At 43.8% G+C, this 27,982-nt stretch overlaps 1 protein-coding gene across 1 annotated transcript in view; it reads left to right on the forward strand.

Annotated features, from left to right (window-relative positions):
- Nucleotides 1-27,982, forward strand: part of LOC138247247 (uncharacterized) — a 295,171-nt gene that overhangs the window by 232,955 nt on the left and 34,234 nt on the right. The window contains exons 12-13 of the mRNA XM_069201977.1: nucleotides 2,310-2,377; nucleotides 21,443-21,488. Coding sequence (XP_069058078.1) covers nucleotides 2,310-2,377; nucleotides 21,443-21,488 — 114 coding nt within the window. The remainder of the gene's footprint in view (nucleotides 1-2,309; nucleotides 2,378-21,442; nucleotides 21,489-27,982) is intronic.

A 27,982-nucleotide genomic window follows, 5' to 3' on the forward strand; every position in this document is an offset into this window, starting at 1 on the left:
ACCTATGTCAAGGCATGCTAACTGATGCACACATCATGGGCTATCCTAGCATAGGCTGGGAAAAATAACAATAGAGCCTGGAGGATAGGAGTCCCCTTTCCTCCCCACCTAGCAAAGTGGCTATAGCGCCTCTGCGCTTCTTGGGCATATGCGGGAGGGGCACACGTAATTCCCCCTAGCCCGCTGGGTGGCCTCCCTGGGTCTCCTGTGCCCGGCCCAACACCAGCCAAGTCAGGGGTAGCTGCTCGCATCCCCTAGTCATGGTGCTACAAATCCTGGTTGAGCCTCCTGTCTCTGGGGGCCCACAGCCCTGCGCTCCTGCCCAGCCACTCGTTCTCCTATTGCGGTCGAGGGGCGGGCCTCTACTCCTTCCCTGACGGTGGATGGGGCCTGAGACCAACCCTCAGGGTATCATGCAGAGAGCCCTCCTGGGCTCTCTGGTCTGGCGCCTTGCTCTTTCGATCTCCTCACCCAGGTCAAGGTGGTGATTATCCTCACCCCGGTTGTGGCAGTGAACGTACCTGGAGTAGGGGCCTGCCTGTGTCACGGGGCACCATCCTCAGCATTCTTCACCCCAGGGGCACCAACTATAAGCGTGCTCATCCATGCTGATTCCCTGGACACGGGCGTTTCTGTGCCACCGAGGGGGGACACTGAAAAAACTCTCCTCTCGCACTTGAGTAAACAAAAGGCAAAGCGTTCCTACTGCTCTTAAAATAAATTGGAGAATGTAAACACAAAGCTTCCCTCACACTGAGGAATCAGAGAGTAAAGCGCTCTTCTAGCGCTCCGATGTACCCAGCCCCCGGAGCCATCATAAGGGAGCACAGGGTGGCAGGGCCCAAATAAGCAGGCCAGCACAAAGAGTTGCAGTCAGTGGCAGTTCCTCCTAGTGACACAGCAGGTCACAGCTCACAGGTCAGCACAACAGCAGCAGCTCAAGGCGGTTCCTGGTGAGTCCCTCCAGCAGCATCCTGTGTCCAGTTCAGTAGGCCCTTAGTGTCTCTCCTAACATGGGGAAACCCCGTGTACTTATACTCAGTTTTGCACAAGCTTTCACAAAAAGGGGGAGAAGAGGTTCTAAACAATTCCAACTGGTTCTAGGAGTGTCCCCTCTCTCCTCCAGCACAAGCTCCAGACATCAGTTGGGGGTAAACAAGCCCTTTGTGTGAGGCCAGGGCACAGCCATTACAAATGCATGTGTGCCCCGCCCCTCCTTCTCTCAGCCCAGGAAGACCTTTCAGTATGTAGATGCACCTGTGTACAGGCTGTCTGAAAAGCATGCACAAAGCCCAGCTGTCACTCTGCCCCAAATGTGGATTGGAGTCAAGCTGCAAAACACCAGAGTCATAAGCACAGAGAAATGCTCACTTTCTAGACGTGGTATTTCTATAATGTTAATAAAAACACACACCTACACCAGTCAGTAGCATTTCACACTACCATTACAACCATACCAAACATGCCTATGCTACCCCTCGTAGATCAGACAATACCCCCTAGACATAAGGCAGGGCATTTTCAATGCAATCCTATGAGCAAGGCGCACGCACAACAGTGAGAACCCAAATAGGCTGTTTGTCACTACCAGGACAGGCCACACAACCAGGCACATATCCTGCCTTATACATACATGGCACCCTGCCCATAGGACTAGCTAGGGCCTGCTTTAGGGGTGACTTACGTGTAGTAAAAGGGGAGTTCCAGGCCTGGCAAGTAAATTTAGATGCTTCGTCCCTGTGGCAGTAAACTGTGCACACAGACCCTGCGCTAGCAGGCCTGAGACAGGTTTGAAAAGCTACTTCTGTGGGTGGCACAAGCAGAACTGCAGGCCCACTAGTAACATTTAATTTACAGGCCCTGGTTATAGGGATACAACTGTACAAGAGACTTACAGGTAAATTAAATGTGCCAATTATGTGTAGGCCAATCATACCAATTTTGGAAGGGAGGGCACCTGCACTTTAGCACTGATCAGCAGTGATAAAGTGCTTGGAGTCCTAGAGCCAACAATAAGAGGTCATAAAAAATAGGAGGAGGAAGGCAAAAGGTTTAGGGATGACCCTGCAAAAAAAGGTCCAGTCCAACATACACCTATATTAAAGTGGACTGTTATTGACAGTGATTGGAATATTGAGTGTCTAAAACACCAGATTATTGGTCCTGTTTTATAATCTTGATTGGCATGGGGTTGATTAAAAACTGTGTTTCAGAGATGTCAAATTATTGATCTGGACTTGTTGAATTGTTCACAGAAGCAGTCTGGAAGAGTGATCAATTTTTTCTAAACTTTACCTCTCTATTTTCAGTACCTTGCTTTTACTGGACAGTTTGGTTTTTCTGGCACTTGCATCACAATTATGCTGACGTTTGATGGGTAATGTATTTATTTATAAAATTAAATACTTTTAGAGTATTGAAGTGTTTAAAGTGAGACAAGTGGGAATCCAGTGAGTTTGTATGGCAGTGGGCTAATAAAGGTGAACTTCAAGTGATTCGGACGTTAGCAAGAAAATATTATATTTTTTGCAGCCATGTAGCTCACAATTGTCCTTCCTTCAGCCATATTCTTTTGAAGGTGACGTAAAAGTGGCCCTACCATAGACTATTCTATGCGGACAGATAGCTAATTTAGGCATTATTAGAGACAGTGCAAACGGAGGACACCTTTTATGGTTACGGTCATGATTTACTCTATTAGGTGTAAAAGAAGATTAGATTAGTGACAATATTCTTTATCCGTCCACTATACTCCTGATCCTCCCATGCCACCACTGACCATCAAGGTGTAAGGGATATTAACAAGAGTAGCTAATTGTTAATTTTCTGTAGCTTCGCACAGTATTAAAATAGCCAAATGATGGAGCTCAGATAGGAATCAGTTCACGTATTTGCTTAATGGTCCTTTCATTGTTGCAGAGTTCCTTTCATGCAAAACACATATAAGTACTGATTAAAAAATACGTTTTTAGAGGGGGCAGGGACAGAATGCTTACATTGGTGTGGGCATTGAGGGGCCCTGTGCCAAGAGTGCACACAGACAATCACTGGTACAAGGGCCATTACTAAGGGGTCTGCCTGGTGCTCTGAATTATAAGGAATTATCGTACAAATGCGGAAAGTGGCTGTTAGAAATTGTGTTTCCGGCTGGCAGAGGTATGCACCGTGTCCAAGCAGGAATCACAATCCTAGTCATGGTAAGACACAAACACACCCTAGGTTAACCTATACTCATCTTCTGTTAGCTTGGCACAAATAATTCAGGCTTAACTTAATAGGTAATGTACTAAGTATTTGTGCAACAATTCAAACAGTAAAACAGTGAAAAACCACACAAAAAGATACCACACCTGGCTACAAGACTAGAGCTTAATTTAATAAATAAAACAGGACCACAATGACAATAATCCAATTACTAGAGTTTGAGTCATGACTTTTTTAGGAATAAACTGTAGAATAGCACTTAGAAGCAATAAGCGCTTACTTGGGATTTCTGGTCACGCTGGACTGAAACAAAGTCAAGAGTTCAGGTGGACCACAAGGGAGCATGGGCCAGATACAGGGACCCAGAGAGGCTTGATGAACAACAGTACCTTAATACTGGTTGCATCGCCCTCAACAAAGATGTGAGGTGCAGCCAAAGCAATGGGTCAGTGTTGAGACACGCAGTGGCCTAGATGTGTTCACCTTCTCCAAGCAACTGCGGCGATGTGTCGGTTCCGATTGTGACGATCTGGTTCCGAATGCAATGCGAGTCGGCTGCTGTTACAGTGGATGATGCATTGATTTCCAAGGCGATGTGCTCGTTCTGAAGGCAATGCACCTGGTCCACTCAACACAAGACTGAGGATGCACTGGTTTTGATTCATGCAAAAGTGAAGATACGCCAGGCCTATTGAGGATCAGTGGATTCTAGTTGAAGCAGCACTTTATGCCCACTTCCAGCAGCCGAGGACTAGGAAGGCACCACTTGGCAGGGCAAGACTTGCAGCAAGAAATGTCCAGGTGCTGCAGCAGGGTGATTTTTATTTCCCTGAGACTTCAGAAAACAGGAGACAGTCAAATGGCTCTTGAAGTCACTCTGGGTTCTGAGATGTAGAGATGCAGGTCCAGTCTTTCTCACTCCGAGGTAAGAGGGCAGCAGGCAGCAGGTCAGCAAAGCAGGAGTCCAGCAGAGGAGCCACTCCACAGAGTGGCAGCCCTTGTAGCAGTACATCAGTGTTTCCTGGCAGAGTATCTACAGGTCCAGGACTATACTGAGTTGGTGGTGTCAGATGTCCCGTACATATTCCCAGCTGTGCCTTTGAAGTAAGGAGACTTCAAAGGAAGGTACTTGAAGTGCACAGAAGTCCTTCCTTTCTGCCCTGGCTCCAGACTCACTATAGGGTGGTATGCAGCCCCTTTGTGTGGGGACTTGTATCTGCCTATTCAAATGTAAATGTCAGTGCCTCCCTCCCATCCTGCCCAGGATGCTCCATCAGGGTCCCAATGGCCGATCAGTCATAGCTAAACTCCCTCTGTGTATGGCTCTCTAGAGGAAATTCACAAGCCCAGCTTTCACCCCTGCCCAGACGTGTATTGGAGACAGGCAGTGGCCATCAAATGGCTAAAGTAAGAAAATTACAACTTTCTAAAAGTGCCATTTTCAGAACAGTAATTTAAAATCCAACTTCAGCATAAGATGTGATTTTAAATTGTGAGTCCAGAGAAACCAAACTTGACAAACGTATTTCTTCCAGATTGTGAATTACACTTAGGAGCTGTAATAAGGTAACCCCAATGTTATCCTATGGGAGAGATAGGCCCATAGTTGTTTTTCACTACAAGAACATGTAAAACTTAAAAGTATGTATCCTGCCTTTTAAATAGACTGCACCCTGCACCCTGCCTCCCGTCTTCAAAGCCTCCCTTAGGGATGACCTATATGTATAAAAAAGGAAAGTTTGGCCATGGCAAAAAGTCTATTCAGCCAGGTCAACATGGCAGTGTAAAACTGCACACACAGGCTCTACACTGGCAGGCCTGAGACATGGTTAGATGGCTATTTAAGTCGGTGGCATAATCAGTGTTGCAGGCCCACAAGTACCATTTCATTTACAGGCCCCGAGCACAGGTAGTGTACATTACTAGGGACTTATAAGTAAATTAAATAGGCCATTTGGGGTTAAGGCAATGTTACCATGATTTAGGGGAGAAAGCACAAGCACTTTAGCACTGGTTAGAAGTGGTAAAGTGCACAGTGACCTAAAGCCAGGAAAAACTAGGCAAGAAAAGTGGAGGAGATAAGCTAAAGGTTGGGGGGGAAGAGCCCCCTAAGGCTGACAGGTCTAACAGTGGCCACACGCTTTTACCCTGTGCATGTCCACAAGACACTCAGAACGAGCGAGGAGCAATGAAGCTGGAGAAGATGGGACCACATGTGGCAGCACGAAGGGTTGGATGAGTATTTTCAAAGAGAATTTTTGGGCTGCAGAAAGGCTTTTTGGGCCAGATGTACCAAAGGATTTTACCCATTCTGTGTCTATGGGAAAAAGCTTTCGTACATGTGGCCCTTTGTCACTCTCACCAGCAAAAAATAGCAACAAAATGTTGATTCAAAATTTGACAGGCAGACCATGTAGCCAGTGCCTATGAAGAGGCTCACCCAAGCAAGCAAATGGCTAAACAGGGCATACCCAAAGGTCCTTTCTATATTATGTGGTGTGCTATGTTTTTTGCTCATGAGTGCCAGTGGACAGAAAGAGGTTAACCCAAACCTAACAAACACAGTAGGAGCTGACTGTAACAGTGTTTTGGAAGAATAAAAGGCAAAGCAAAGAGAGCACAAAATTATGCTATTACAACATTCTGCAGAGGCCATATCATAATTGTTTTTGCGGGTGCACCACAGAGCCAATAACCTATTTTATGTACCTGTAATTCATAGACTGAATTCATTGAGTCCGATATGTCTCTTTATTTTCAGATAGTGCAGTTTGGAAACAATGAGCAAGGTTTCCCTCTTTTTGTTTCTGCCTGGAAACAAAATACTAATTCACAGAAATATATCATAAAATGAATTAACTTGGCGCTCTGTGGGTATCCCAGCTTCCATTACAGCTTACCATTCTTCCTGCTCCCAATCCTATTCACATTTTCCCTTTTGCAAATCATTCTACTGTAGTGAAAAAGACAACAAGAATTCAGTAGTCAGAGTGCAGTGCAGGATCGCCTCCAGGGGGATATACTAATAGCTGGTCCATAAGGAAAATGTAAACAGATGATAATGAGAGTGAAAAAAGTAATAACACCCAATAAATAGGGCACTCATTACTGACTGCACACTGTCACACCCTACTAGGTAACTGCAAATAGAAAATACAAGTAGCACCAGAAGTACTGCTGATCAAAAAGTATCTTTATGTCTTGAAAATCGTAATATTAAAGAGGCTGATAGTAGTGGGCTTGTTTTGGGGGCCATTCAAACTCCACTCGATATCTTATACTGATAACCACATATCTTCATATGTTTATTTCGACTTCAGAATTATGTTTCAACTATTAACTATAAGATTTTATTAAAACTCACTTCGCCCACAGGCATATGGTGCACAAGAATATCAAAAAGCAGAATTCAGGATTATTAAGACACAAAGTTGTAATCAGAAGATGAAAACTTTGCTAAGCATACAGGAAAAGCAGGTACAAATAAAGAAAAAAGTGAAAAGCGCTCCCTTTCTGGATAAAAAGCTACAAAAAAAAAGAAAATCATTACAACCCCCATTATTGTGATGGGTGGTCTCATAGTTCTCCACACCAAAGTGTAGGAAAGATCCCCTGCAAATGCCTGTCATGCACAAAGACACATAAGCGTAAAATTACCATTCCTTGTTGTAATATTATTACTATATTTAACAAAACAAAATCTAATTCTACTTTGTTAAGGGCTGCAGTTATGATTAGTGTTAAAACAATCTTTCTTATTTGTTTTATAATTTTAACTGCAATATAATTCAATTATCTTTAGAATAAGAATTAACATTAAAAGCATTGAATATATTTAAATTAATTCAAAATATTTGTTTTTAATAAAATAGAAGGATCTTTTATAATAATCTTTATTGAGTTTTTAAAACAAGTTACATACAATCACTACATAATTAATTTAAAACAAAACACTATTCGGTTATCCACCCAGCCCCCCCACGGCCCTGGGCATCCTCCCACAGGGCTACTTAACATTGGAGGGAGGCTGCGCAGCCCCCCTCGTGGAGCCAATGATTGCCCTGGGGACCGCCACCCCCTCCCCCCCAGGGCTGGTTGTTGCTATGTCTGAGGTGACAGCTCCCACCAAGTCAGAGCAAACACTTCACTTTCTGCAAGTCAGAGCTGTCAAACAGCTCTGACTTGCAGAAAGTTAAGTTTTCATCTGTTTCCCTGCACACAAACATGCATTCAGGGAATCAGATGAAAACATTGCTCCCACAAGCAGGGAGCTCCTTTTTAAAGCAGCTCCCTGCTTGTGGGAGCAAAGCCGGCTCCCGCAGGATGTGAGTTGCTGGCTAGGCCCGCGGGGTCCTTAAGGCTCACCCATGGTCCTTTCACTCTCTCCCTCTCTTCCATCCCATAAAGGGTTGTAGAGATGCAGGTCCAGTCTTTCTTACTCCCAGGCAAGAGGGCAGCAGGCAGCAGGTCAGCACGGCAAAGCAGGAGTCCAGCAGACACCCTAGGGAATGGAAGAGAGAGAGAGATTGTTATTGCAATGGTCTCTCCATACAATGACTTCAAAGAGTCAGAGTAGCAAGATGTTTGATAAGAATGTTATAGTTACATTTGGATGCATAGCAGAACAGAGTCATTTCTAGGCTAATGGGCAAGGTCTTGAGCTGTTACTCGGTAGTCTGAAGGTTCAAATCCTAGTATCCCTTGGCAGTTTGTCTGTTTATTTACTAGTGTTTTCACTGTTAAACATTCCTAGTGATGGAACATTTACATTTTTTCCCCTCAAAATCTGTGTGTTGAATGTCATATCTAAGTCTGGACACTGCACAGTAAGGAGTTATCTCTGGTCTAGTCATTAAGATCTCAAACATGCACACTAAAGGGTAACGGTTCTCGTCTAGGTGAGCCTGTGGTAATTTCCTAATTTAGTTTCTTTTCAACTATAAATATTCAAGTTACATACTGAAATTTGATCTCACTCTTTTTAAATGGCAAAAACATTTGTATTTTCAATTGTCAGGAAAAATCTAATTCTAAGCATATGGGGCCAGATGTAGCAAGGGTTTTGCGACTCGCAAACGGCCCAAAACGCCGTTTGCGAGTCACAAAAGCCTCACCGGAATGCAGAAATGCATTTTGCGAGTCGGCTCCGAATGCATTTCCGACTCGCAAATAGGAAGGGGTGTTCCCTTCCTATTTGCGACTCGCAGTGGGATGCAATTCCATTTGCGACCGCGTATGCGGTCGCAAATGGAGTCGCAGTTACCATCCACTTCAAGTGGATGGTAACCCACTCGCAAATTGGAAAGGGTCCCCATGGGACCCCTTCCACTTTGTGAATGGACCCAAAAATATTTTTTCAGGGCAGGGAGTGGTCCAAGGGACCACTCCCTGCCCTGAAAAAATACCGAAACTAAAGGTTTCGTTATTTTTTTTAAGTGCAGCTCGTTTTCCTTTAAGGAAAACGGGCTACACTTAAAAAAAAAAAACTGCTTTATTTAAAGCAGTCACGAACACGGAGGTCTGCTGACTACAGCAGGCCTCCATGTTTGCGAGTGCCTCTACTCGCTATGGGGCCGCAATTTGCGACCCACCTCATGAATATTCATGAGGTGGGTCATTGCGACCCCATAGCGAGTCGCAGTCGCAGATTGCTACATCTGGCCCCATAATTCCTTATAGCCTAAATCTCTCTCTCTCTCAGTCTCTCACTTTCTCTCTTTTTCGCTCAGGGCTGGGTGGTTAGGGGGGTTGGCCGCAAGGACTGCTCGCAGGTCAGGCAATGCGGCCAGCTGCCTCAGTGCACGGCAGAAGGCCAGGCACAGCACTGATTCGGTGATCGTATAGTAATGAAAAATACTTTACGTTAATAAAACCATAGAATTCATTGAAAAAAGCAGAGGTTACAGGGATGTTTTTGTTAGGAAATAGAATTACAAAAAATAGAAATTCACAAAAAAAATCAAAGGTTACAGTGATGTTATAGTTAGGCTCACATTTAAAATGTACAAAACTAACTTTACCTGTTATAGTTAGAGTTATTTCAAGTAACTATAACTCATTCCTTAAGGTAACTATAACTCCCACCCTCACCATGCACTGCTAATCACCCCACAAATTACGACACTCATGACATCTTTGATAACATCATTGATAATATCAATGTAATATTCGCAGTAAAATTATGACAAAAAAACTGTGCATGGTGAGGGCACGAGTTATAGTTACCTTAGGGGATGAGTTATAGTTACTTGAGATAACCATAACAGGTAAATTTCTATGTTTTTTTAATGTTAAAAATGTGAGCCTATCTATAATATCCCTGTGACCTTTGTTTTTTAAATTGAAAATATATGAGTGTGTGTGTATACATAAATATATGTGGGTTATACTTGCCACTTTACTTTTTACCACACATATGCCTTTACCAGCCATACCTTAACAATTACATTTTCCTGGTAAAGGCATATGCGTATAAAAACTTTGTTGTGAATGCATGGATGGTAATGACGCATGCATTGTAGTGACCACGTTGCATGGTAATTGCATGCGTGGTTCCGTCATACAACCTAAATGTGCAGCATATATGTAGTTTCAGTGATAATCCTATATGGCGGACAACCAATGATTGGAAATCTTGTTTCAGTAAATATCATGTGCATAAGAGAGAAGTAAAGTGCCTTGATTAGTTTGATTATATTAAAGTCTTTGTTTCTACTACACATCAGAATTACAGAAAATGCTCCTCATTTGTGGGTTCCTTGATGCTGACAATTTGTGAGATATTTGTACGGTTCCATTACAAATATTTTATTTTTGTTGTTTGAAAAATGTGCCATCCTTCAACTTTTCCTTTCACACTCCCTGTAATCAACAAGGATTGTCACATACTGTTGCAAATTCCTCTTACTTGGCATAGAGTGTAAAGGAGACACAAATTTTCATGTTAGGAGAATAAGCAGCAGTTTGCCAGAAGGCATACGCTGCCATTTTGCCTTTGAGCGCACAGACCTCTTTATTGCTTTTTAAACTTTTGAACTCCAGCATGTTTATTTTGGGAGAGCTGCAGCACCTCCCGCACCCTTACATCCAACGCCAATGCTCTAGCAGTCTCACATTTGCTCGAGTTAGAGCTATAAGCATTGTTCATTCCTACCTGGACTTTTCTTGCCACATAAATTGAAAATGAAAAGCAAAAGTTGACATAAGCAAATCAATTCAAAGTGCCACAGCCACCCCGAGCACAAGAGTTATTGGCTCCCTGCGTGAATGCCTAGTAAGGATCGCGGCGTGGGATAAAAGGCAAACGGAAACCGGAGGAGGGGCCATCACCCGCTGCAAGAGGAAGATGCGCGACTTAGTGTGACGGCCAACAAAAATGTTCACTTAGTGAAATAAAGCATTTAAAACAAGCACAACAAAGAACGAATAGCAAGAGTAGGTGTGGTTAAAAGCCCACAGAGTGATTACAACAGACTAGAGCGCCTGCGCGCTCAACCCAAAAAATAGTAGTTCCCTTAAAGCAAGCACTGGTAGGATACAAGTCATCCAGTTCAAAGGATGTAAAAAAATATAGGACTCAGGTGCGAGACAGAAAAAAAACAGAAGGGGAAGGAAAGCCATAAAATAAAAAACAAGCAAATGAGAGTGACAAAAAAAGCTAACCAATTGTAAGCAATAGACCATACCAAAGTCCATTTTGTATTGGCATTTGTCCACAACAGGTAACCGACAACTGACAGATGAAAGTCTGTAGGAGACACCTAAAATGTGATGGTGAAGCCTGTACAGTCAACAAGCTTGATCATTTCTTTATAACGGCCTCTAACTGGTCAAAACTCAAATCTGGACCAATTAAGGTTTTGTCACACAACTGTACTTCAACTTTACAGACAACGTCTTTGTAGATTTTGGAAACGGCGAATGTTATGTATCCTATTACGGTAAAAATCATTAGCACAGTCCCAAAAAGAACATCATTTTTTGGGCTGCGTCGCAAACATGTCAACAGATCCACAGAAGCAACAATGCAAAAAGATAAAACAATACACGCTGTGCCTGTGCAAAAAGAGTCATGCGCACGAAGTGACAGTGAGGCAGGTAAAATGTCTTGGTGAAATATGTCTTGCCCTCAGAGCCGCTAACATCTGCAATTCCAAGCTTTACTTACAATAACAGGCCGCGTGGCTAAACTTGTGCTTTAAGGGACTTTCGTTCTGGAAAGCAAAACACATCTGGGGCCAGATGTAGGAAACTGTTTGCGACTCGCAAACGGCAAAATTTGCCGTTTGCGAGTCGCAAAACGCAGTTTCCTATGCAGAAATGCATTTTGCGAGTCGGAACCGACTCGCAAAATGCATTTCCGAGTCGCAAATAGGAAGGGGTGTTCCCTTCCTATTTGCGACTCGCAGTGGGATGCAATACCATTTGCGACCGCGTATGCGGTCGCAAATGGCATCGCAGTTACCATCCACTTCAAGTGGATGGTAACCCACTCGCAAATTGGAAGGGGTCCCCATGGGACCCCTTCCAGTTTGTGACTGGACCCAAAATTATTTTTTCAGGGCAGGGAGTGGTCCAAGGGACCACTCCCTGCCCTGAAAAAATACCGAAACTAAAGGTTTCGTTTTTTTTTTTAAGTGCAGCTCGTTTTCCTTTAAGGAAAACGGGCTACACTTAAAAAATAAAAAACTGCTTTATTTAAAGCAGTCACGAACACGGAGGTCTGCTGACTACAGCAGGCCTCCATGTTTGCGAGTGCCTTGACTCGCTATGGGGCCGCAATTTGCTACCCAACTCATGAATATTCATGAGGTGGGTCATTGCGACCCCATAGCGAGTCGCAGTCGGTGTCTGAGACACCGTACTGCATACCAAATTGCGAGTTGCAATTTGCGAGTCGGATTGACTCGCAAATTGCAACTCGCAATTTGGTTTGTTGCTACATCTGGCCCCTGGTTTGCACATTTCACTCCATGTTATGTGCCAACAAAAACAAACCTCTTCCACGTCTCTAAAAATAGCCTGCGAAACGTCATTTCATTTATAAGCTGGAAAGATACACTGGTGGTACGCAGAAGCGTTGCAGTATAGAGGCGCGCGAGCTCTAATGCGATGAAACTCAAAATCGTCTATGCAAATGATAAGTCCGGTGGCTCCACTTCGAGACCGGGCACAGGGCAAAGGTAAATCCGATGTATTTTCCTTTTACAAAGCTCTCTGGTTTTATTTTTTATGACGTCAAAGGTCAGTAAAATCACGTTTTTTAGTCTGTGAGGGCGATTTCCTCTGATTATTTTACTCAAACAGGCCAGCTGTGTCGCACAAATTCTCCGTAAAAAAGCGCTTCATAAATATATATGCTATGCCCTTGACTACTTTCATCTTCATCTTTTTAAAAACGCCTACTGTGCCCAGCAAATACTCACTATGTTTAAATGTTACAATTACGATTGCCAAACGAAAGAAGAGATTACTTGATATGAAGTGGAAAAAGAGAAGTCCAACCCAAAATGTATTTGCCACGTTCCTGACCTGCAGGTGTGCCAGATGGCTCGGGAGTCGGTTGCTGCCACAAAAAGTGACCAAGGAATTTCCTTTGGTTCCAAAGTATTCAGTGAATGCGGTCATCTTAACCATCCCAGGAAAAACATACTCTTTTCCACTGTCAGTCCTGGGTTTTAGTCAAACTCCTCGCCCCATGGCCTGCACAGATGCCATCATGTCTGCTACATTAAAACAGATCATATTCTCTGGTCACACACATACAGAACCAGTCAGCAGCGACTGCATATTTTACTGTATTCAATCCCAGCTCCAATATTAAAACAAGCATTTGCAATGCAATAGGTCTCGCATTTTCTCGAATTAGAGCTATTGGCACTATACATTCAAAAATGGACTTTTCTTGCCACATAAATTGGATCCTCTGCCCTTGCTCTCAGTACACAGGCAGGCACACTTGGTAAAAAAAATCCAAGCCAAGGAATAGCAGGAGCCAGGCAACTGAGGGCGCAGAGATCCCACAAAGACCAAATGTAACCAAGATAACAGACTGAGTTATAGCCTTGATTACAGCTAAGCTCAGAGGAGGAATGATCTGCAAATGAAAGGGGAAGCTTCCCTGGGCAGGAGGAGGAAACAAAGTAAAAAAGTCCCCTACAGACCAGATAAACAGGACAAAGCATAATTATACAAAAATTGGTCCCTGCTCCCAAGCAGCAGAAGGAGGGACAAAGAGGCATGACTGATCACTAGCAAGCAAGGATTTTTTAAATGACACAGAAACTAACAAATGAAATAGCTGGAGGCCCTCAGAAGTATACTTAAAAGTATACAAGAGATTGCACTCTTACACTCAACCTAACGAATGGCAGCATCACTCACTTAGTGAGTATCACAGAGAGCCGATGAACTACAATAAAGAAAATTAGAGGATGCGTGGCAATGCATATGCGCAGCGGTGGCCACAGCAAATCTCAAGTGGAGGGCAGGCGGGGATGTGGATGGGGACGGCAGAAATATAAAAAAAATCTTTTTTAAACTAGCGTGATCGCGCTGTATAAAACCCAGCAAGATCGTGCTGTGTAGCAAATAAAAAGCAGAAGTAGTCCAGAAACCATGCTGAAAACATGGAGCCTCCTATGTTTTCAGTAGTTCGCCAGTGTGCTTGAGGAGGGCTAAACACCAGAAAAGGCACAACGTATGCATGCCTTTCACAAATTAAATCAAGTAAATTTTAAAAGGCAAGCACACGAACCAATGAAAGTGACGGACGTGACATAGGCGTGGTTAAAAGCCCACAGAGAGATTATAACAGGTACAGAACGCTTGCACGCTCAACCCTAAAATCCTGATCAGTAAAATGTTAGCTACTCTCAAGGATCTGCGTTCCTCAAGACTGTCCATTCCTTTACAGTTCCTATTTCTGTTTGTCCTGTACCACCCATCTTGTGACAGGCAGGCTGAAGAGTGATTTCATCACCATTGATATGGCCTGGATGATGGCACTTCCGCACAGAGCAGACTTGCTACTGAAAGCCCTCTACTTCCCCAAGACAAAGCCTGACCCTCTCTCTGGAAGCGTGGTCTCCTGAGGGAGTCTGGGACAGAGTCCTAAGTCCCTTCATTCCCAGGACTAAGGTTCTATTCTGTCTGAAAACAGGGTCTCCTGGGGGACTCTGGTTACAGCTTTCCCAGCCTGGGCTGGAATGTCCGACTCTTGCAGTAAACAGCTTCAGCTTTAGCCGCTATATCTGAAACCTAAACACACACCCGGAGAACAGGGGGTGGGTGAGCTTCTCAGGGAGACACATCCTGCTGCCCCGGCTCTAGCTTAGGACTGTCCATGGACACTGAGGGTAATGAGTTAATTGTTTGGACCTCAAATGCTGCAGAAAGTGCACTCTTGCACATCATCTCAGCGCTTCAAAGGGACATCAAGCAGCATGTGGGCTTTCAGAGACCTCATTACGTCTCAGTCCCACGGGGCAAAACTTATGGGTATATGTAGTAATTTTTCATGGAACACAGAGCAGCAGACAAAGTTGCTGCGTTTCATTGAGTGAAACTGAGACAGCAGAAATGCTACATTTCAGTTAACATATGGTGCATTTCTGCTGTCTCCTAGTGCTGGTGCACTGTGGGCTGCCTACCGCCAACACAGGTACCCTTGCACGATAGTTAGGGCTACTGGAATTATGTGGTATGAGAGGGCCAAAGTAAACAGTAGGATTGAGTAAATTATGCAGCAAGAAAAGGCAAATTATGAAGCAGAATGTAGCACATTTTGTGATAGGAATACTACGTTATTTTGTAATCTTTAAACTAGTTAACACAGTCTAACCTTCGGTTGCACCTCATCATTACCAGTTTAACACCCAAATACAGCAAGAAGCCACAGAAAAGTGACAAGTCCAACTTTGCAAATGGTTTTCCACCACACAGCAACATGCCTGGCTGCATGTTTAGTAACTTTTGAACACATTCAGCTAGAAACAATGTTTTTGTTAAAATCTGCAGATTATACAACAGATGATGGATTATGTGGCAAATGTGGGAAATCTATAATTATGCAAAAATCACCACAGCTGCAAAGTCGCATAATTATGGCCTGGCAACAGTGCACGGTGCCTGCATTACAGACAATGGCTTTTTGTGCAGGAAGGGGTTCCTTCCTGCACAAAAACACTTCCTAAAAGGCTTTTCCTCTTTGTAAGTGTGTTGCAAAAAGCAGCACACGTGGAAAGAGGAAATAATGAGGAGAAATAAAGATATTTCTCCTTGATACACCTTAAGGCACAACATTTTGACCCATTCACAGGTGTACAAGTATTTATAAATCAGAGAATGCACCTTAATCCATGGGTAGATGAATGAGAATGCACATGCTCCACCATCGGACACCTTCCCAACACACAGTAATGCAAGGCAGCACAATGCGCTGCATTGTATCACTTTGTATTTACTAAACCACGCAAAGCCACGCAGGGTCACTGTGCATGGCTTAGTAAATAACTAAAATGATTTTGTGTAACCCCTTCGCTGCCAGAGCTTTTCCCCTCCTGTGCCGAGACTTATTTTGGCTATTTGGGGCACTTCGCGCTTAGACCCTCATAACTGTTTGTCCACAAAAGCTACACACGCCAAAATTGTGGCCTTCTTTTTCAACATCCTAGGGATTCTAGAGGTACCCATACTTTGGGTGTTCCCCTCTAGGAGACCAAGAAATTAGCAAAATACAGCAAAAACTTCGTTTTTTTCAAAAGAATGGGAAAAAATTGCTTTTCCCTGAAAATGGCATCAACAAAGTATTTGGAGTGGTAAAATCACCATCTTCCCAGCTTTCAGGAACAGGCAGACTTGAATTAGAAAACCCCATTTTGCAACACAATTTTGGTATTTTACTGGGACATAACCCATTTTTACTATTTTTTATGCTTTCAGCCTCCTTCCAGTTAGTGATAGAAATGGATGAGAAACCAATGCTGGATCCCAGAAAGTTGAACATTTCTGAAACGTAGACAAAACTCTGAATTCAGCAAGAGGTCATTTGTGTAGATCTTACAAGTGGTTCCTACAGAAAATGACAGCTGAAATAAAATAATATTGAAATTGAGGTGAAAAAAAACAGCCATTTTTCTCCAGGTTTTCCTCTGTAACTTTTTCCTGCGATGTCAGATTTTTTAAAGCAATATACCATTACGTCAGTTTGACTTTTCTGGCTGCGGGGATATATAGGGCTTGTAGGTTCATCAAGTACCGTAGGTACCCAGAGCCAATAAATGAGCTGCACCTTGCAATGGGTTTTCATTCTATACCAGGTATACAGCAATTCATTTGCTGAAATATAAAAAGTGAAAAATAGGTATCAAGAAAACCTTTGCACTTCCAAAATGGCCACAAGATAAGGTGTTGAGAAGCATTGGTTATTTGCACATCTCTGAATTGCCGGGTGCCCATACTAGCATGTGAATTACAGGGCATTTCTCAAATAGATGTCTTTTGTACACACTGTCTTACAATTGGAAGGAAAAAATGTAGAGAAAGACAAGGGGCATTAACACTTGTTTTGCTATTCTGTGTTCCCCCAAGTCTCCCGATTCAAATGGTACCTCACTTGGGTGGGTAGGCCTAGCGCCCGCGACAGGAAATGCCCCACAACACAACATGGACACATCACATTTTCACAAAGAAAACAAAGCTGTTTTTTGCAAAGTGCCTAGCTATGGATTTTGGCCTCTAGCTCAGCCGGCACCTAGGGAAACCTAGCAAACCTGCACAGTTTTGAAAACTAGGGGCCAGATGTAGCAAAGGGTTTGCGCCTCGCAAACGGCGAAAATCGTCGTTTGCGAGGCGCAAAAGCCTCTTTGCTATGCAGAAATGCATATTGCGAGTCGGGACCGACTCGCAATATGCATTTCAGAATCGCAAATAGGAAGGGGTGTTCCCTTCCTATTTGCGATTCCGAGTGGAATGCAATACCATTTGCGACCGCATATGCGGTCGCAAAGGGTATCGCAGTTACCATCCTCTTCAAGTGGATGGTAACCCACTCGCAAATTGGAAGGGGTCCCCATGGGACCCTTTCCAGTTTGTGAATGGACCAAAAACATTTTTTCAGGGTAGGTAGTGGTCCAAGGGACCACTACCTGCCCTGAAAAAAAACCAAAACTAAAGGTTTCGGATTTTTTTTTAAGTGCAGCTCGTTTTCCTTTAAGGAAAACGGGCTACACTTAAAAAAAAAAAAACTGCTTTATTTAAAGCAGTCACGAACATGGAGGTCTGCTGACGACAGCAGGCCTCCATGTTTGCGAGTGCCTAGACTCGCTATGGGGCTGCAATTAGCGACCCACCTCATGAATATTCATGAGGTGGGTCATTGCGACCCCATAGCGAGTCGCAGTCGGTGTCTGAGACACCGTACTGCATACCAATTTGCGACTTGCAAATTGCGAGTCGCAGGGACTCGCAATTTGCAAGTCGCAAATTGGTTATTTGCTACATCTGGCCCCAGATACCTATGGGAATCCAAGATGGGGTGAATTGTGGGGCTCTGTCCAGGTTCTGTTACCAAGAATCCTTTGCAAACCTCACAATTTGGCCAAAAACACGTTTTCCTCTCATTTCGGTGACAGAAAGTTCTGGAATCACAGAGGAGCCACAAATTTCCTTCAACCCAGTGTTCCCCCAAGTCTCCCAATAACAATGGTACCTCACTTGTGGGGGTAGGCCTAGCGCCCATGACAGGGAATGCCCCAAAACACAACGTGGACACATCACATTTTCACAAAGAAGACAGAGCTGTTTTTTGCAAAGTGCCTAGCTGTGGATTTGGCCTCTAGCTCAGCCGGCACCTAGGGAAACTTAGAAAACCTGTGTATTTTTTAAAACTAGACACCTAGGGTAATCCAAGATGGGGTGACTTGTGGGGCTCTGACCAGGTTCTTTCACCCAGAATCCTTAGCAAACCTCAAACGTTGGCCAAAAAAACACTTTTTCCTGTCATTTCGGTGACAGAAAGTTCTGGAATCAGAGAGGAGCCACAGATTTCCTTCCACCCAGCGTTCCCCCAAGTCTCCCGATAAAAATGGTACCTCACTTGTGGGGGTAAGCCTAGTGCCCGCAACAGGAAATGCCCCAAAACACAACGTGGACACATCACATTTTCACAAAGAAAACAGAGCTGTTTTTTGCAAAGTGCCTAGATGTGGATTTTGGCCTCTAGCTCAGCCGGCACCTAGGGAAACCAAGAAAACCTGTGCATTTTTTAAAACTAGACACCTAGGGGAATCCAAGATGGGGTGACTTGTGCGGCTCTGACCAGGGCCTGTTAACCAGAATCCTTTGCAAACCTCAATATTTGGCCAAAAAAACACTTTTTCCTCTCATTTCGGTGACAGAAAGTGCTGGAATCAGAGAGGAGCCACAAATTTCCTTCCACCCAGCGTTACCCCATGTCTCTTGATAAAAATGGTACCTCACTTTTGTGGGTAGGCTTACTGCCCGCAAAACGAAATGCCCCAAAACACTATCTGGACACATCAAAATTATCAAATACAAAACTACCTGTTTTTGCGGGGGCATGCGTTTTTGGTCCTGGGCTCAGCAGCCATCTAGGGAAATCTACAAACCCAGACATTTCTGAACACTAGACACCAGAGGGAGTCCAGGGAGGTGTGACTTGCGTGGATCCCCCAATGTTTTCTTACCCAGAATCCTCAGCAAACCTCCAATTTAGCTAAAAATCAAATTTTTCCCACATTTCTCTGTGGGATCACTGCACCGGGACAACTTTCATACCACCCAACGTTCCCCTCAGCCTCCTGGTAAAAATGATACTTCATTTGTGTAGGTGAGCCAAGTGCTTGTGACAGGGAAGAGACAAAAACATGTCGAAATTGAGGGGAAACCAAAGCGGGTCCAAAAGGGTAGTTTGAAAAAAAAAATGTTTAGGCTGACAAGTGCAGCAGAATTTTTATTGCTATAGATGAGACACAATGCTGAGTGGTAGGAATTTTGTGGATTCCTGCAGATTCCGGAAGGTTTCATCAAAAAAACATGGGAAAATGTGTGATTTCCAGCAAAGTTGGAGGTTTGCAGGGCATTGTGGGTTAGAAAATGGTGTGGGGTGCATGTGAAACACACCACCCTGGAATCACCCAGATGTTTAGGTTTCAGATGTGTCTAGGTCTGGTGGATTTTTCTACATGGCAGCGTCCCAAAGTCCATAAAGTGCAGCCCTCACCATTCCAAGTGAGACGATTTTGAGAGTTAGCCAAGCTCTCATGGCCCAAATGTAAAACCAAAACCCAAAATATTCAAATGTCTTCTTGCTTGCTGTGGGATAAGATGTTTTTGAGTGCTGGGGAGAGCTGAAAGACTGTTACCCACTTCAGTTGGGGTGGGGGCATAACCAGGCCCGTACTGGTTGGTATCCACTACCCCACTATTTTTTTTTTTATTCCCTGGCATCTAGTAGACTTTCTGCCCCCCCTGGGGTGTGGATCAGGGGTAATTGCCCCATCTGCCCACTGGTGGGCAGAACAACTTTGGCCCTATTTATTAGCGGGGGTATGGCCATACCCCCAGCCTCTTATTTTGGAAAAAAAAAAACTTTCCTGGTCTCTGGTGGGCTTTCTGCCCCCCCTTGGGGGCAAAAGGTCCTTCTAAAAATGAGCCAATCTACCCCCAAGGGTGCAGATATGGCCAACAGAAATGTGCCCGCATGGGGAGCAACCCTTACCCAAGGGGCTGCCCCCCTAAGGAAAACACACACACACCAATCCCTGGTGCCTAAGTGGTTTCTGCTCCCCCCGGGGGCAGATCGGCCTAATGGAAATATGCCAATCTGCCCCCAAGGGGAGCAGAAATGGCCTAAAATAAATTTATCCCCATCGGGGAGCGACCCTTGCCTAAGGGGTCGCGACCCTTGCTTGAAATTGGTGAAATAAAAAAATCCCCGGTGCCTAGTGGTTTCTGCCCCCATTGGCCTAACAAAAATCGGCCGATCTGCCCCCAAGGGGGGCAGAAATAGTCTAAATACAATTTGCCCCCAAGGGACTGACCCTTGCCTAAGGGGTCACTCTGCACCTCTAAAAAACAAAAAAATAAAAATAAAACCCCCCAAAAATTATCCCTGGCGCCTAGAAGCTAAGCTTTCAGCGCGATGGGGACGTGGCCTCTGATGAGGTCAGCGCTTTCCCTTCCATCCCTGCCTTGTGGAGGTGGAAGGGAAGCCCGCTGGTGCTCCCTCTGAGCTCCATGCCGAGGACGTAATGGTTACGTCCTCGGCACAGGAGCACTGTGACGGTGGACGTAACCATAACGTCCCCAGCACTGAAGGGGGTAAAGGCTGTGCCGCAGAAGTGATGCAACCCTGACATAAAATCTTTGTAAATCTACCCCTTTGAGCTAAATTTGTGCCGTTGTGGCAGGTAGTGGAGACCGGGACATATTTCTCATCATTTAAATTTCACCTACAGAAATGGAGCGAAAGAAAGAAAAGAAATAAGGAGGAAGAGAAAGGCAGAAATACAGTAACAAACCAAAGATGCAAAAGTAGCCGAAAAAGTTGATGGGTGAAACAGGCATGAGGTAGAATAAAGACTAGGTAGCCTTGGTTTTTGGCTCCCCAACTTTCAGCAGAACCGAAAGTCAGCTCCTAAGCACAACTTTCTCCCCCTCTTTATATGTATATAGATATATATAGTCACTGAAAAACCTAAGGTCACAGGGACATTATAGTTAGGTTCAGACTTTACACACACAAAACCACAGAAATTCACCAGTAATAGTTATACTTATCTCAAGAAACTAGAATTAGTGTCCTACAGTAACTATAGCTCACAGCCTCGCCATGCACAGTTTTCTCATCAATAATTGTATTGCAAATGTTGCAGTGATATTATAAGTGATGTTATAAAAGATGTCTGAGTGTTGTAATATCTGGAATAATTAGCAGTGTATTGTGGGGTGTAAGTTATAGTTAGCTTAGGGCATGAATTATAGTTACTTGAAATAACTCTAACATCTGCATTTCTATGGTTTTGTGTGTGTAAAATCTGAACCTAACTATAAAGTCCCTGTAATCCCTGGATTTTGAGTGAATGTGTGTGTGTGTTTATCATTTTCCTTTATGCTTCTATGTGTAAATATCACAGCTCTAATTTTTGTTTTAAGCGATTATTCACTTTGGGGAAAACAACTGTGAACTAGATTATTAACTTTTTGTCTCTTTCAGCGTTGGCGAGGTGAAGTTTGTTCGGGGACAACCCTCCTGTGACTTGGTACGTGGAATAATAGCACAAAGATTCACTGTTGAAAAATATCTCTATGTTACAATGCAGTGACAGTTATCTTCTGCTCATAGAAGACACCTACCTCTCCTATCTCACATTGATTATATACTTGTCTTTGACCCTGCACAATGCTCTGCTGCCTTTCAGCTAGGTCAGCACAGTATGCATGTATACATACCTACCTACATACATACAAGGGTACCAACCCCTACATCCCATCGCTCTGTTAGTGTAGCTAGTGTGTGTGGGTGTGTGTGTAGTTCTTAACTATACATATTTTAAACAGTTATTTTAATTATTATTGTATATTGATTCACATCCTAGGTCTGAATCACATTTCCCTGCTTGTGCCGCTGTGCACCTTTTACTGGGTGCACCCGCTGCGTTAAGGAGTAGTGCAACAGATTACAAAGAATGTGCTGTTTACAGTGCTGCCATTAACTCATGCCTGTGTTGTCAAAAGCACATCAGTGAAACCTAGACCGATTGTTTGAAGCCGCTGGTCTGCCTATTACTGCAGGCAAAGACTAGGCCCCACTTTGAAGGGAATGCAGAGTCTCCCATGCACACGGTTGCAGTAGATGACTACACCCCTTGTAGAGGAATGCTTAGGTGTGATTGGACCCACCCATATCCCTTATAGGGGCACCCTAAGGGGTGTACACTGATTGTGCATCGCCTCACACATGCCTCACAATTGATATCCTTATTAACAGGTGCTTTGGCCCTGTCAGTGTCTGGTAAATTGCCTGGGCTTGAACAAGAACGATTTCCTCATTTGGATGGTGCCACGACCATTCAAATGAGGGAATGCTGGCATGATCCATATTACCAAAGGGACTGCAAACCCTTCCATGAAACTATGTCATCCCGTTGACACCTAAGCAGGTACAAACACCCATTGTGCCCCTTGCAGCACAATGTGTAATAGAGCTCTTTGGCATAAATTACTAATTGAGCACGCAGTCCTTGTATATGCACCGTGGCTTAACTAAGTGTGCATGGTGCAGACCAGGGCAGTGCACTGGATTACACACAAAAATTCCTCAGTCAATAGAGCATTTTCAAGCACTGGCATTTCATGCACCTGCCAAGGAGAGCACATTAGGGAAAGTATATTAGAGGTTTGTAGCTGTGGCTTCACCTTTCACTAGAGGTGGACTGGCCTCAATTTGAAGAAGCCTCCCAAGCACCCAATGCAGGCCATAGAGCACCCAGCTGTAAGGGTTAACTGGAGGGTTCACTCTGACCCTGTGCACCATTCCATAGGGCATACCTGTAGGTGCACTTGCTTTGCGCTGAATTTGCGTCAGTATTTTACACAAATTCAGCGCAAATTTATACTTTGCCACCGTCTAGCACCAAAGTTGTGAATTGAAAGTCATTTTTTGCTAGCGGGCAACTACCTTGCGTCAAAGAGATGCAAGATAGGCGTTCCTGGGCAACAAATGACGATATGACCTTAGCGCCATATTTATCCCCGTGCAAAATCAAGCACAGGGGGAGGGATCCTTAAATAATGGCACTAAGCTTTCTGCCCTGGGTCAGGGCAGGCTTAGGGGACCTTTGAGCCTATTTACATGGTCAGAGACCAGGGAATGGGCCCACAGGTGCCCTTCCTTAGCCCCAGGGACACCCCCACCCACACCAGAGGGACGCCAGAGGATGGGGGGGACTACATTCCAGGTAAGTAAGGTAAGTACAGGTAAGTTTTTTTTTTTTTTTTAAGATGGCATAGGGGGCCTAACTTTGGCTACCCTACATGGCACTGGACCTAATGGCCATGCCCAAGGGACGTATGTCCCCTTGGCATGGCCATTAGGGTGGTAAGCATTGCTCCTGTCTTTATTAATACAGGAGTCATTTCCATGGGGTTTTTATGTCAAAAAATTAAGTTAGTCTGGTTAGAGGCATTTTTATGCCCCTGCCCATACTAGCTCCATCCTTTGACGCACAACCTCCCGTTCCCCCTACTCTTCCCCCACCTGGCTAGCGTCCTTTTTTATGACTCTAACTGGGCCTTACCGCCGGCTACCGTCATTCCATAAATATGATGCCCAACCGGTGTCTTCGAATGGCGCTAGCTGGGGGTATACTTTTTCACGCAAAACTGCATTAGAGCAGTTTTGCGTGAAAAAGTGTAACTATGCTCCTTAGTGTGGCACCCCTCATCTTTGTAATGCCTACACACCCACATCTGTAATCATACCTCATAGTGATTGCAGCAGCTCAAAATATGCACTGGCCTGCCCCCTATCATAGAAGCAGCTACACTATCGTCTGCGGACCCTCATATAAAACAAAAGTGATCCTTAGGGCTCAAGAAGCAGAAGTAAAAAGCCTGTTGTGCCCCCAGGCACTTTCTGAAAGACCGTCCCAGCTGTCTTCTATGCACCTTCAGTGGTAACAGTGTTTATTACATTGTTGAATATGTACTGCATTTCTCTACCATGGAAGAATTGAGGGCAGAGAAGGTTCAGTCAATGATTGAACCTGTGACACTAGACTTGTACTGCAGGCTCAGCTAGTATTCATTAGACATAACAAATGTTTTAAGAAGAGCTGCTATGCTTCTGGAGCTCATTGGAGGCACACACCCAATAATAATTGCATAAGTAGGATCCAGCAGTTTAGCTTTATTTCAATTGCATGGACCAGTGGGAACTGGTTGCTTGCATGAGTGTGCTTGCTTATCAAAGACACAGTCTTAAGTCACACATTGAGAGACATCAAAGGCCATGCACTCAAACAGCTTTACCATCCCTACTCTGCATGGTAAAATCATCAATGGCCACAATGGAGAAATTAGGCTTGGAACCTGCCAGGCCATTCATGAAGATGTAGGCACAAGGATGCAACCCCTCCCCTTCACTACTCCCTCTCATCAATTATGGTTACAGATGTGACCCATTCAGGCTTACTAGAGTATAATTCTGAATATTATGAGAGAGAACCCAGGCTCTATGTTTAGTTTAAGATTTGGACTGAGCTACAGGCCTTTAATCCAGAGTTGGAAAATATTGGAAAAGGTGCAATGGATAGATGGGCTCTTTATAACTTCAAGAATGTGCAACATTCTACAGTGAGATTCCAGAAATAAATGGCTTGATCTGTCAATGTCTTCAAGTTGTAGAGTGGACAAGCCCCTCAAGGTGGATTTACTGAAATGTCAGAAGTTTCAGAAGTGACAGCACACATCTTTTGACCTCCAACCGTCACCGCCAAAACAGTGATGTTTGGACAACTGGACCCACACCTAACACATCAACAACCTCCTATTTTCTGCTTAGTGGCTTGTAAAATGCAAAGAGTGGAAAGCACAAAAGATAGAGGGCTTCCAAAGTTCTAATTGCTTTTGCTGCTACCCACTGCTTTCATGAGCCCTGTTTTTAGGAGTAGCAAGGTCAGTCCAAAGGATACTAAAGGTCAAGTCTGGTGCAGTCGTGCAGTCCCAGCTATCATGGATGAAGACACCTATATCTTTAACCACATTTGTGAATGAAAAGAGCAGTTGTTAGTGTTGCCGCTCAATGTTTTCTCGTCCATCCTCTAACACAATATTACTGGCAGCATTGGGTCTGTTCATTGGCAACATTTACGGGTCTCAACATCTGACAGGCTGCTCAATTTTTACACCCCTAATTAAAGGCCAGTGAGGTGTAAAAGTCATGAAATGATGTGACTTAACAAAGATAATAGTCTGTCAAACATTTTAGCAACAGATTGTTTTGATAATTTCATGCGTGTTTTAGTGTTGGGCAAGCTAATTAAGTCTTTGGCTGATCCCGAGCAGGAGCCAAAATTAACTCCTTGTAACCTTTCTTGAATTATAATGTCATGCTCCAGGTAACACTCCCCCTCACCCCTAACATATGACTCTCTGGGCCCATATTCTTATTTCTCTTCCTACGATTAACATTTTTAGGATGCTTGAGATGTAAAGGAGAGTTATAATCAACCCTTCAGATCAATTAACAGTGTAACCCATTTAGTCACACATTAAATCCAGGGGACGGAGAACAGAGTTCAAATGTTTATTAGGAATTAAGGGCCAAAATGATTTGTGTGAAGGTGTCAGCATAACAGGAACCTCAGTATAAGTTATGGTAGAGAGGTGTTGCATAGCATAAAGCCACACAGAGGAATAAGGAGAAGAGAGGTCTATACACCTCCAGGTCTCACAGGAGTCTGCGCTCATCTAACTAGGTGACTACCAATTACACCTACAGAACCTTCAAGAATTCCATGTCATCAACACCAGTAGTTTTCTATCTTCCTTGCACAGTTAACATTAGCAACTCCCCTTACGTCTCACATCCCACAAATTGGACATCAGAACGACCATAAATGTTTCCCGGTGTCTGGTACACAAAGAGGAGTCAATTCTTCTCAGTTCGTTAGCACACCTTGTCCTTGCCAAAGTATCCTTTTGGACCCCACTATTTCTAGTAAACAGTATGCCTTCATTAATTGTAGACTCACACAAAAGAACCTTCAAGGAAAGAATTTTGCAATGCGAGCAAAACTCCATGTTGAAGATCAAAAATGAGCAACCAAAGATTTCTGGCTTTTGAGTATGCTAACTTAAAAAAACATTCATTGCACATTTGAAACTCATGATTATAAGTGCATCCTTCATTTATAAAAGGAAACAAGAATTATAAATGAAGTGCAAATATATGCAATTTAACCTTAGTGCCATAATCAGAACACATGAATATAAATGTGCATGAGTACTATAATTCAGCTTGTAAAATCAAACATTAGAACACACATATATATGAACTACTAATTGTATACTGTGAATGCACCTTCAGTAATACAATTTAGATGCTCCACTTTACAATGTCTGCATTGTCGAATACATTACTATGTCACTCCTGATGGTACAACCAAACCTATGCATCGCCATTCCTTCTTCTGATGACAAATTAAATTCTCACAATCATGATAAAATCCTGAGACAGATCAAAACCTTGTAGTTTTCATCAATTATTGTCTAGACTCCTCCAGACTCTTCATGTCATAATATTTACACTGATTCTCTTCCAGCTCCACATCCACTTGCTTTATTTTCATTGCCTGTTTAGCTTTCATTCTCTGATAAATTCTAAATCCCACAACTATAACTATTGCACAAATGGCAATAACCAATAACAGCTTCAAAATAAAACCCACAATTACACTTCCTAAGTTTCAAATCATCTGCCTAAGCAGCAAATCCATCTCCAATAGCTTCCCATGGACCTGTTGCATCAAATTCTTCCAAATCCTCCAGTAATCCTCTGAATGTATTTTTCCAAATCCTTACTCTTGTCTGGGATGTAAGTACAGCATTGCTGAACTTTTAGCATCTGGTAGACTCAACCTTCCTTTGTGAGAAGAAGATCTAACATGAGTCTGTTCTGCAAAACAATAGATCTTATCGCTGCCATCTACTCGTTGCCAGTTTATCCACTAGCATAGACGGCTTTCCTATTTCCAAATCATTCAGAATCACACTACACATGGAATCGATGCACCAAAAATATCACCCGTCACTTCAACACTAGCACCTCACTTAGTTCTAGGTTCCGTTTCCCATGCAGGATCATTAATATATCCACATGATAAATCTTCAGAAATACTACACCTAAATTACATGTACCATACCATCCCTCTGGCAATTTGAATTAGGCATTCTTTTAAAAAATGAAGTACACTCCAGGAATCACAAGATCCTTTCCATCTAAAAATTATTCTTCCTTTCCTCCAACCTCAAAGATGTGGTCATATTCGTTCTTTCTCACAAATAATGGATCCAAATAACTTTTGTCAATTCGTATACACAACTTTCTTTTATGCTGCTAATCTAAAACCAATGTTGGTTGGTTTCCCTTCACATGATGTTCAAATTCTTCTCTATTCCATCTATGCTGTATGTTTTTTATCTGTTTCAGACTTACATTCTATGGGCCAGATTCATACTTTTTGCCGCAAACCTGCGTTGGCGCAGGTTTGCGGCAAAAAGTATAGCGCCGGCTAGCGCGATTCCTAGACGCTGGCCGGGCACCATATTTAAGGAATGGCACTAGCCGGCGCTAAGGCCATGTTAGCGTCCTTTGAAAGGATGCAAACAGGGGATGGGAGGCGTAGGGGGAAACAGGGCTTGTTCGCCAAATTATGGAGCTACACTATTTAGAGGGAAAAAAATAGCCTCTAAGCAGTGTAGCACCATTTTCTGGTGCACAAGCCTCATGGACATGGCTCCTGTCTTCGTAAAGACAGGAACCATGCCCACCACCCCAATATCCATGGCCAGGGGATGAATTTTCCCTGGGCTTGGCCATTGGGGCCAGCGCCGTGAAGGGGGGTCCAAGTCAGGGTCCCCGAGCGGCATTGGACCACAAAAAAACTACTCTCCCGGACTTACCTGTGGATGGGTCTCTCATTCGTGTGTGACCTCCTGGTGTGGGTAGGGGTGGGTGGGGGTGTCCCTGGGG

This window comes from Pleurodeles waltl, chromosome 7, assembly GCF_031143425.1.
Source record: "Pleurodeles waltl isolate 20211129_DDA chromosome 7, aPleWal1.hap1.20221129, whole genome shotgun sequence".
Classification (NCBI taxonomy): domain Eukaryota; kingdom Metazoa; phylum Chordata; class Amphibia; order Caudata; family Salamandridae; genus Pleurodeles; species Pleurodeles waltl.